Genomic DNA, 11223 nt, shown 5'->3' with positions numbered 1-11223 from the left:
TTTCAAAACCTACAGTATAGTCTGAAATGAAAATAGAACTGGTCCCCAGAAGGGACTTTTGGTGGCAAAAGGACTAGGAACTTTTTTTCAGTTGGATGTGGAAGGTAGTAGCCCGGGGGGAAGGGTGGGTTCAAAGAGGACCTTCTAAAAATACTGCCCATTTATCAAAAACACACAGACTGCTCTGCTGCGCCCCAGGAGCTCCTCAAAAGGAGAAATCATCTTGCTACCCACATCCTCTCTCGCTGGGTGAGGGCACCTCCCCAGGGGCTCTGGGGACCAAGAGTGACTAGCAGAAGCTAAGACTTGGGAGCCAGGCAGGTGGTTCAGAACCCAGCTCCCCACTCTTCTCTCTGAGCCTGATTCTTCCTCGGAGGAAAGGGAATACAAATAGCTAATGTGTGAGTTAGACTAAATGGGGTCATGTTTATACATCATGTCATTTGGTGCTTGGCACTCAGAAGGCACCTGTGAATTCTAGTTACACATCATTCCTGTTGATGGAGGGAGCCCACCACATGCTGGAACCCAGGTTTAGGTGAGTGAGACTGACAGGGGCCTGCCCTCCCAGGGCTCCGCCTCTATGGTCTGCCCTGTGCTGGGCAGCTGAAGGGGCCTCTCTCCTCTGCAGTGTGGTGACCAGAGCCATCTCTGCTGTCAGCACCCCCACCCCTCCCGGAATTGCAGGTGGGAGAAAGGGTCTAGTTGAAGGGCCTTTGAATAATATCCTAAGCATCTAGAGCAATGGTTCTCAACCTTCCTAATGCCGCGACCCTTTAATACAGTTCCTCATGTTGTGGTGACCCCCAACCATAAAATTATTTCCGTTGCTACTTCATAACTGTAATTTTGTTACTGTTATGAATCGTAATGTAAATATCTGATACGCAAGATGTATTTTCATCGTTACAACATGAACATAATTAAAGCATAGTGATTAATCACAAAAACAATATGTAATTATATATGTGTTTTCCGATGGTCTTAGGCGACCCCTGTGAAAGAGTCATTCGACCCCCAAAGGGGTCGCGACCCACAGGTTGAGAACTGCTGATCTAGAGACACAGGAAACATGGTTGTGGGACCACTTGAGGGAGAAGAGCTAGACCGAGAGACAAGTAGATCTTGGCATGAATGGGAGGCACTGTGGCCTTGCTGGAGATCTAGACTAGGAGCCTAGACGCTTGGGTCTGAGTCCCAGCTCAGACTTAACGGGCTTCCTCTGACTGTGGGCCTCCTGAGGGCTTGGGGCACCACACCCAGCCCCCCTTGGCCTTTTGAGGGTCCCTCATGGTAAGCTTCATTATTCTGATCCAGTGGTGGGAAAATGGATACTCAGTTAAGTCACTTGCCTAAGGCCTCCAGCCAGAATTCAAACTCAGGCTCTGCAGCCAGGCGGCCTTTGGCAAGTGTTTGAGAATCCTCCTCTATCTAGAACGCATACCACCCCATCCTGCCTTCTCCCTGAGGCTCTTTGGGAGCTCAGTCGGAGGGCATGGAGGTGGAGGCAGAAGTCTATTGTGAGCCGCAAATCCCTGTCTACTTAAGAGGATGTTTGAAAAGTGCAGGGTTCATTTTGGGGAAGGGAGGTGTCATGGTGCATGTTGGGGGTGTCAAGAGTAGATTTCTTCTTGCCCAGGTTGAGCAGACCCTGGGGTGGCTTCTCTTAGACACCTTCTTGGTGGTGGTGATGAGTGGTGGCAGTGGGCAGTGATTACACCGTTCCTATGGGGGCTGTGAGGCTTCCTTAAGCAAAACAACAGAAATCTTGGCTTGACAATGTGGAGATTCAGGCAGGAGTGGAAGAGAAAGGGTCCCTTAGTCAAACTCAGAGGTAGGTGAATTATAATAAGATAATAATAATAATAATAATCCTTTATAATAAAGAGGTAATATGCAAATTAACCCTCACACCATCACAAGATGGCTGCGCCCACAGCGGAGGTGGGGTTCTCATAATGAGCCATCAGTAGGGACGTGAGGCTGCGTGGCGCCGGGCCGGGGCGGGGAACCTCAGGCTGTGCCCCCTGCCTGGCAGGGCTTGACAGGGACCTCAGGCCATGCCCCCTGCCCAGCAGGGCTTGATGGGGCACCTCAGGCCAAGCCGCCCACCCTGGTGCCAGGCTAGGGGACCTCAGGCCGTGTACCCTGCCCATCGGGGCTTAATGGGGTACCTCAGGCCATGCCCCCCTGCTCAGTGAGACTTGATGGGGGACCTGAAGCTGCACCCCCCACCTGGCGGGGCTTGACAGGGGTGGGGCCGGCCAGGTCTGGATCTCACCCAATGGGGGTGGGGGCAGCTGGGTTTGGGTCTCACGTGATTTTGAGGTGTGCGTGGGTGGGTGAGGACTTGACTCTGGGTCCCACGGCGTGCCCCACACTCTGACAGGAGGAAGATTTTCATATACATTTTACTAATTTTCTTTTATCTCTGACACTTCTATTATAAAGGGCAAATAGCAATATTAAAATATTTCCTCTGATTCCCTTTTAATGTGCACAAATTTTGTGCACCAGGCCACTAGTAATAATAATAATGGCCATTACCCATATTGTACCCATCATGTATATGTGGATGCTGTTCTAAGCTTCCATTCATTAAGTGCTTACTAAGCACCAGTCACCTCCCAAGGGCACTACATGAATTAGTTTACCTAACCCCTAGGAGTTACCAGTTATTTTAATCTCTGTTTTATAGGTGGGGAAACTGATGCTCTGAGAGGTTTAAAAAAATGAACTTTCCTGGGAGGTTGGGGATTAATGGGGGGGATGAGGGCACATTTATAATATCTTAAATAATAATAAAAAAAAATGAACTTTCCAGGTTGGGGAGGGTTGGTCGGTAGCAATGTTTTCAGAGTCAGGCAATTTGACCCCAAAACTTCCATGAATTGCCTTCTTTCTCTTTGTCAGTGTAGTTTCCTGCGTTTGACCACATTTAGTGATATTGCCCAAAGTTTGAAGCTGAGCCTGTCTATTGGTGAGGCTCAGCTTCAAACTTTGCCCTGTGAGAAAACAGAGATTGGATAACTTGACCAAAGTTATATAACGCATTCCTGGAATTGCTGGGGTCAGCCCTGGGTTGTTAGCACTAAGTCTAACTGCCTGAAAAAAAGAGGCAGATTGCTACAAAATAGACTCCCAACAAGTAGCATGGACTGAAAGTGGGAGGCAGGCAGCAGGCAAGATTTGGGGCAGGGACATCTTTCCTCCCCATCCTTGAGAAAATGGTAGATTTCTTGGGGCTCTCAGGCCACGTGTTGGGAGAGATGCAGCCCTTCTCTCGCCCCTGTCTCCCCGCCTCCCCGCCTTGGCCCAAGAAAAGGGCGGTAGCTTGGCCTTTCAGTTATGCTTCCTCCAGTCATGGCTGGCTGGGCCCTGATGCAAACCTGTTGTTTGGGTTCCTGTAACCAGCGCCTAACGCATTATAAATAGGCAACTCCAGCCAGGGCCCTCTGTTGGATTGGAAAGTCCATTCTCTGTGACTTCTGGTTCTGTGCTGAGATCCCACCACCCCCCTCCCATCAGTAGTGAGAGTTGTTGAGTGAAAGGAAAAGAGCACCTGGAAGGTAGTGAGTTGTGTGTATTTCCTCACAATCTTACCCTCCTACCGTCCTTCCCCTTTTAACTCTGCTTTCTTCTGGGTCAGGTGGGGGTTCTCAGGAGGCTCTCTCACATCCCTGGCCTTCAAGGCCAGCTCTTCTCTCACCTCCTCCAAGAAGCTTCCTCTGATTCCTTCCAACACGTATCTGTGTCCCATGTGCGTTGAATGGCGGCACCCAAAAGGATATAAACACAACAAATCCCTAGAACCTGAGAATGTGACCTTATTTTGGATAAGGGCTTTTGCAGTAATTAGGTTAAGAATCTTAAAATGGGATCATCCTGGATTATCCGGGTGGGCCCTAAATCCACTGGCAAGTGTCCATATAAGAAAAAGGCAGAAACTTTGAGACACAAAGAGGTGATGTGACCAAAGAGGCAGAGATTAGAGTGTCTTGGCCAACAAGGTCACATGCCAAGGAATGCCATCAGTTCCCAGAAGCTAGAAGAGACAAGGAAGGATTCTCCTCCAGAGCCTTCTAGGACCAGGGCCCTGTCAGCACCTTGATTTTGGAGTTCTGGCTTGCAGAACTGAGAGAATAAGGCTGTATTGTTTTAAGGTGCTCATTTTGTGGTGGTTTGTTGCAGCAGTAGACTATCTGAACTACCTGTATTGGAGCCACACAGGTGAGGCTTCAAATTGGCTTTAGCCGGCAGGTGCTAGCCTACCTTCCAGGGTTAGTGTTTTGTTTTGTTCTAAAAACTTGCCCTGCTGGTGTTTCTCAGTGGTTAGAGCGTCAGCCCTCACACCAAACGGTCACAGGTTAGATTTCTGGTCATGGGCACATACCTGGATTGGAGGCAACTAATCAGTGTCTCTCTCTCACATAGATGTTTCTTTCTCTCTCTCCCCCTTCCCCTGTCTCTTAAAAAAATAAAATCAGTGGGGAAAAAATAAAAACTTTATTGGGATATAATTCATACATCATACAATGCACCCATTTAAATCCAATGGTCTTTTTAGTATATTCACACTGTTGTGCAATCCTCTGCACAGTCAATTTTAGAACATTTTCATCATCCTCCCCAAAAGAAACCCTGTACCATTAACAGTTGCTCCCCATTTCTCCCCACAACTCGACCCCAATCCTAGCTACTAATCTACTCTCTGCCTCTAAAAATTTGCCTATTCTGCATATTTCATATAAATGGAATCATACGACATGTGGGCCTTTCTGTCTGACTTCTTTCACTTAGCATGATTGTTTTCAGGTTTCATCCATGTTGTAGCATATGTCAGTACTTATATCTTTTTATGGCTGAATAACATTCCACTGTATGGATTTACCACATCCTTTTTTACCCATTCATGCATTGACGGACATTTAAGTTGCTTCTATTATTTTGGCTGTTACAAATTATACATAAGTTTTTGTGTGGACATGTCCAAGGTTATCTTAAAGATTAAATGAAGTAGCATCTAAGGTACTTTCTATGGTACTTTCTTTAACAAAGGATAATGAAAGATCTTACAGGAAATCTGCCCCAACTGCTTCAATTTACAGATTAGGAAACTGAGGTACAGAGAGGAGCAGAGAATTGCTCAAGGTCACCCACAGCAGTAGAGCATTACAGCTAAATGTAGGTCCTTGAGTCAGTCTGCCCAGACCAAATCCTGGTTCCACTTGGATTTGGGTTACCTTATGTAAGTCACTTCATCTCTCAGAGACTTAGTTTACTAGAAGAGGCAAGGAAGGATTCTCCCCTAGAGCCATAGTATAAAATAAGGATCATGATAATACCCGCCTCATCTAGTTATTGATGTGAGGAGTAAGTGTACTAGCCTATGGGTCTGGCACATAGTAGGTGCTCTCTGTCCTAGCTGTCATCATTTATGGCAGTGCAGGATGTGGAACTCGGGTCTCCTGGCTTACCATGTGTAAGATGTCTTGACTCTACACTTCTCCAGTTTCCTCTCCTGTGTCATGAGCATCTTCCTAGTGTAAGTTTTTTGCAGGAAGGAACTATGGCGTCCTCTCCCCATGTCCTGAGCATATAAGAGGAGCTGACTGAGCTCTTTTGCGCACTTTCGTTGGCTACCCCAACCCCGGCCTTTACCAAGTAACTCAGCTGGTAACTGTGTTAATTCTCTGCATCTTTTCAACCTCTGATAAGATGACCACGTATGTCTCCCTTCCAGGCAGTGGACAGTGTTCCACCATGGAGCTGGGGCCTCTAGAAGGTGGGTACCTGGAGCTGCTCAACAGCAATGCCGACCCTTTGCAGCTCTACCACCTCTATGACCAGATGGACCTGGCTGGAGAGGAAGAGACCGATCTCTGCTCAGGTGCGCTCTCCTCCCTCCCGTCCCTCCCAAGCCCCTCCCCACCCTCAGCCTGCAGTGGAGACTGGCAGCAACCAGAGTAAGCGCGGGCCACGGAGCTTCGGTCAGCACCGCGGACAGCTCCTGTCCCTGGCAGTAGGCTGGCTCTCTCACTGGGAACGTCTCCCAGCCCGCCCCGCTCCTCTCTTCCGCCTTCCTCGCCAGCCCTCTTCCCAGATCTCTCCTGTCTCATTCAAGGGGCTTTTCCCCACAGAACCTGACACGGACACCATCAACTGCGAGCAGCTCAGCAGGCTGTTGTGCGACATAGAAAGTGATGAAGAGACCAAGGAAGCTTATGCCAATATCGGTGAGAAAGCACTCCGAGCCCAGAAAAAGGACAGTTAAGGGGAAAGGTGTTTTTCCTCTTTTGTTAATCTCCCCCATTAGCCATGAGCCACAGCCCCTCTCTCACAAATCAGGGCGAGGGGGATGTGGGGCGAGGGGGATGTGGGGCGAGGGCTAAAAGAACAGGCTCCAGGGCGGACTCCAAGAAGATGGAGAAAAGTGAGGGAAAGGGACCCCTCCACTAATGACCCACAGGCAAACAAAACCTCACTTTGACATCCTTTGCCTCCATTTCTCTACCTTTTTCTATTTCTTGTTCTTTCCTCCCTTTGAACAAAGCCCATGCCATACATCCTTCCCTCCCATTCTCCCCAGCTCGTAAGCCAAACTACTCTAATCACCACATGTGTTGCATCCTTTACAACAGAGGAAGTGGGCATTATTAGTATCTCCATTTTACTGATAATGAAATGAAGTTCAAAGGTGAAGCAGTCTACCCAAACCTGCATTAGAGATAGCCATGGGCAGGCCTGAAATTCTAACCGACATCTATCTCATTTCAGGGTCTTAAACTTAACCACAAAAAGGGAAGTATCTGGGGTGGGAAGGTTTGCTAAGGCATACGCTGAGAGGCTGGATTGCAGCTTTACAAAGAGGGAGGCTTTCAGAAGGGCGGAAGTCTTGGGGGAGAGGTGTTTGCATTGTTGTTGTTTGGGGCTGGGTGGGGTAAGGATCCCTCCTCACCGGAGCCACCACTATCCCACACAGAGATGTTGTTGAGGTGGAAAAAGGCAGCCCTTGTTCTGGAAGACACAGCCTCCACCGGAAAGTAACCGCTTGGCTATTAAAGTGCAGGCTGAGCCCTGGCCGCGTGCTCAGCTGGTTGTAGTTCAGCTGGTTGTAGGTTGTCTTGTACACCAAAAGGTGGTGGTGGTGGGGGGGGGGGCGTTGATTCCTGGTCAGGGCACTTACCCAGGTTGCGGGTTGGATCCCTGGTTTGGGGTGTGCGAAGGAGGCAATCAATCAATAGTTCTCACATCGATGTTTCTCTCTCTCCTCTCCCTAAAATCAATTTAAAAATTTTTAAAGTGCCGGCTGAATTTCCTGCCCCCCATTTGCCCTCTTAGCTGGGCACCTTGTACCCTGAACAACCTGCACAGCTGTTCTTAGTTGCACTTTTCCTGGCAACCCCAGGAGCACGCCACTCAGGAGGCCTGTGGTCAGCGCAAATGTGGCTGGTCTTTCCCAGGGCACAGTCCTGTGTCACGCCAGGGCAGAGGATGGAGAGGTGTCTCAAATTACAGAACCGAGAGCCTGCCTGCTTCCTTTCTTCCTGGGAATTTACTTGCAGGAAGCAGAAGTGTTTGGGGCTGAGGGCACTCACACTTCCTCACAGCGGGAGGCTGTAGTAAAGGATTTGGGGGTTTCTCCCTTAGGGGCATCTACACAGGAAGTGGAACTGCCTGAGCTCCTCAAGTCTGTGGGTTTGCTCCTGGGCACGCAATCATTTGAGACATCCTGAAATATTACATTGGCTTTTATATGTGTAAGAAATGGGAATAATAGTCACACTTTCCCCAGGGAACAGCTGGAGAGGATTAAATACATGTATATGTGTAAAGCAGTTAGAAAAGGAATTTGCAAAGAGTACGCATTCAATAAATATTAGGTACCATCCCACCCCTATAGTCATCATCATCCTTATCATCATCATCATCATCATCATCATCATCAGTTTTGCCCTTACTCCATTCCTCAGCTCAGAAGCCTTTAATGACTCCCTATTATCTATAAAATTAAGTCCTAACTTTCTCCAACATGAAACTTCTCCTGCAGATACCTGTCTCTCAGAGTTTCCCATACGTACCCCAAATATCCAGAAAGCCCCCACTCTCGACCTCTCAGGCTCTGCCTCACCTTTCAAGGCCTGGCTCCAGGATCCCTTCCTCTGGGAAGCCCTCCCTGACTGCCCCATCCCACTCTCTCCCCTGACCTCCTGCCATGATCGTTGTCTTCCTATTGGTTCCAAACCACATTCGCCTTCATATAATTAGCCACTTCATTTATTGAGTGCCTACTGTGTACTGACTACTGTGTTGAATGCTTTATATGCAGAGCCTCTAATTCTCACCATCGGTTCCTGGGTTGTAGGCATTATTTATTCTCATGACAGAGATGATGAAATGGGGGCCCAGAGAGGTTAAGTAACTGGCCCAAGGTGGCATAGTGGGGGGGGAGAGAGCTGGAATGGAAACTCAAGCCCCCCTGACAACTCATCCACACTGCGCTGCACTCCTTTAGAGCAATAGATAAGTTTCTGTGGATAATACCCCAGCCCTTCAGTTAGATTAAGAGCCTGTGAAGGCTCAGTGTTCCTTCATTAATTTGATCATCCATTCAGCAAACATGACTGAGAACTCACTGACTGCACTTTTCCTTGTCTGGGCAGCGGAACTGGACCAGTATGTGTTCCAGGACTCCCAGTTCGAGGGCCTGAGCAAAGACATTTTCAGTAAGTTGGGGGCTCTTGGCTCAGTCCACATTTCCTTCCTTGTTCCTTGGGGAGCACTGTAATGCCAGAAGGCCATTCTTTAATGGGCGGTCAGATCCCTTCCCAACAGAGGAACAGCACGGGTTCAGCTGGGGTGTCCATTGACTGTGCATGTTGGTGTCTGGTTTTCTTCCACAGTCGAGCACATAGGATTAGAAGAAATGATCAGCGAGAGTGTGGAGATGCTGGAGGAAGCAGCACAAAAGAGTCAGAAAAGACGTGAGTGAGCCCCTCCCTGGTCCTACCCAGTCTTGCTTGCCTCCTGGCCCTGCCTTCGCTTCACAGCCTGTTGAGGCTCTCAGCTGCTTCCCTCATTAAGTCCTGTCTAATCCACCTGGGTGTGGGTGTCCCGCCTGCCTCTCCCCTCACCACTGCCCCGTGGTGACCCAGGGAGGAAGCAGATGGCCCAGGCGCAAATGGCTACTCTGCTGGTGGGTCTCTGTCACTGGCTGTGTTGACTGCCACGTCCAAAGGACCTTTAGGCTCTGGCTTCCCTTTCGACCTTAGTTGGTACCCCTGTATTTGGGGGAGGTCTCTTCAAGCACAGGTTTTGGAATCAGCAAGAACTGGGTTTTAATCCTGGATCTGCTACGTATGCTCCCTGAGCCCGTGGCAAGTACCTGCACCTTTTTGAGCTTCCAACTCAGCCTCCCTGCCTCCTCAATCTGGCAGCCAACATGAGCTTTTTAAATACAAATCAGATAGTTCAGCTTCCCTGTTAACCTTCCAATGGCTACAAAATACATGCCACAAGGCCTGCATGGTTGGGCCCTTTCCAACTCTCCAAGGTCCCCATAAGCTACCCTGCTCCAGCCACACTGGCTTCTTTCCATTCCTGCAACCATGGGCCCTTCCTAGCCCCAGGGCCTTTGCACTTGCTGTTCTCTTTATCTGTAATGTCCTTCCCTACTTCTTTCCATGGACAGCTCCTTCAGATCTTTTAGGTCTTGGCTAACATGTCACCTCCTCCTGTAGGCTTTCCTTGACCACAATTTTCACGTGATTACCTCGTTTACTTTCACCTTGCTGTGTCTCTCCTAGAACCTTAGTACTTGTCATAGTCTGAACTAATTTTATTTATTGCCTTTTGCCTAGTTCCCCCTCTGTGAGGACAGGGACCTTGTCTTTCTTACTTGTCACTACATCCCCAGCATCTACCACAGTGCCTGACATGCAGCAGTACCTCAATAAGTATCCGTTGAATGAAAATATCTGTAAAATGGGCATAACAGTTAATGAAATGCATACTATATGCCAGACCACGTGTGTAAGCCCTGTACCAATTTCTTTATGTTCAAACAGCTTTTCTCAGTTTCTCTTGGTTCCCCTCTCTGAAGACAACCTATGTTGTCATTTTCCTTTTTGCCTTGTTAGACATGTTATTTATCTAGAGCCGAACTCAATGTTATTGTTTTTTTTTAACTTTCTACACAAATGGCCACATTTTTACCTATACTATCTGCACCTGGCTTTCTTCATTTAACAGTCGGGGGGCGGGGGGAGTCACTTGTGTATCACTGATGGAGAATTGTCTTGCCTCCAGGAAACCCTTCCTTTCTTCCTTCCTTCCTTTTTTCCTATCTCTCTCTCTCTCTCTCTCTCTCTCTCTCTCTCTCTTTCTCTCGTTTTCATGTTATGAATATTTTTCCAACATTTTGTTATGAAGATTTGCCACATACAATAAGGTGGAAGAATTGTACTTCAAACAACCACGTAGCTACCACTTTACATTCTACAGTGAAAGTTTGGCTGTATTTGCCTTAACCCATCTCTATCGATTTGTCCATCCCCCCCTCCATCCACCCATTCATTCATCTTACATTTGGAACATTTTAAGTGAATTGCAGATGCTAGCACACTTCCCCATACATCCCCCTTTCAGCGTCCTTCCTTGTTCATTTCAGGTCTGCACAGTATTTTGTTGGTGGATAAGCCATGGTTCGTTTACCCCTTGCTCAGGGACACCTGGGGGTTTTCTCCATTGGTGTGCTAAGTGTCTGATCCTCACTCACCGATTTTCAGTGTACTCCTGCGAGGTGGAATCACCCTCCCATACGCCCATTTCACGGACGCGAGCTCACAGGCTCAGAGAGGCTGTGTTGCAAAGACACACAGCTGGGAAGGGATCAAAAGCAGGCGTTTCATATTTTTTTAAACTCAAACTCGTCTTATGTGTCCCCTCTATGCGTGTGCCACTTCCGGTACCTCACTGTCCCGTGAGCTTCGAGGTGGGGTTTGGTTTTAAGCAAATGGACTAGGGGGGCAGGAATAGTCAGGGAAAGGGAGTGGGACCCCCAGGGCCACCTCCCAGGCAAAGCTATTTAGCCTGTTGGGGCCCAGGAGCCCCTCCTGGCTGGGAACACCCCTCCCCTGGGCCTGCTGACCCTGGTGTTCTCTCTGCAGCCTTCCCAGAGGAGCTGCCTGCAGACCTGAAACACAGGAAGCTCGGTGAGCAGGG

General features: G+C 48.6%; 1 protein-coding gene across 3 annotated transcripts in view; it reads left to right on the top strand.

Moving 5' to 3' along the window:
- The window catches only part of CIITA (class II, major histocompatibility complex, transactivator), a 42736-nt gene that overhangs the window by 11636 nt on the left and 19877 nt on the right, over positions 1-11223 (top strand). For all 3 annotated transcript variants that reach the window (XM_015572146.1, XM_006776294.2, XM_015572145.1), the window contains exons 2-6: positions 5744-5890; positions 6141-6236; positions 8664-8726; positions 8904-8984; positions 11169-11213. In XM_015572146.1, the coding sequence (XP_015427632.1) occupies positions 5744-5890; positions 6141-6236; positions 8664-8726; positions 8904-8984; positions 11169-11213 (432 nt within the window). The remainder of the gene's footprint in view (positions 1-5743; positions 5891-6140; positions 6237-8663; positions 8727-8903; positions 8985-11168; positions 11214-11223) is intronic.

Source organism: Myotis davidii, unplaced genomic scaffold (assembly GCF_000327345.1).
Source record: "Myotis davidii unplaced genomic scaffold, ASM32734v1 scaffold209, whole genome shotgun sequence".
NCBI lineage: Eukaryota > Metazoa > Chordata > Mammalia > Chiroptera > Vespertilionidae > Myotis > Myotis davidii.
The sequence above is the reverse complement of the archived record's forward strand: the minus strand, read 5'-3'. Positions and strand labels throughout refer to the sequence as shown.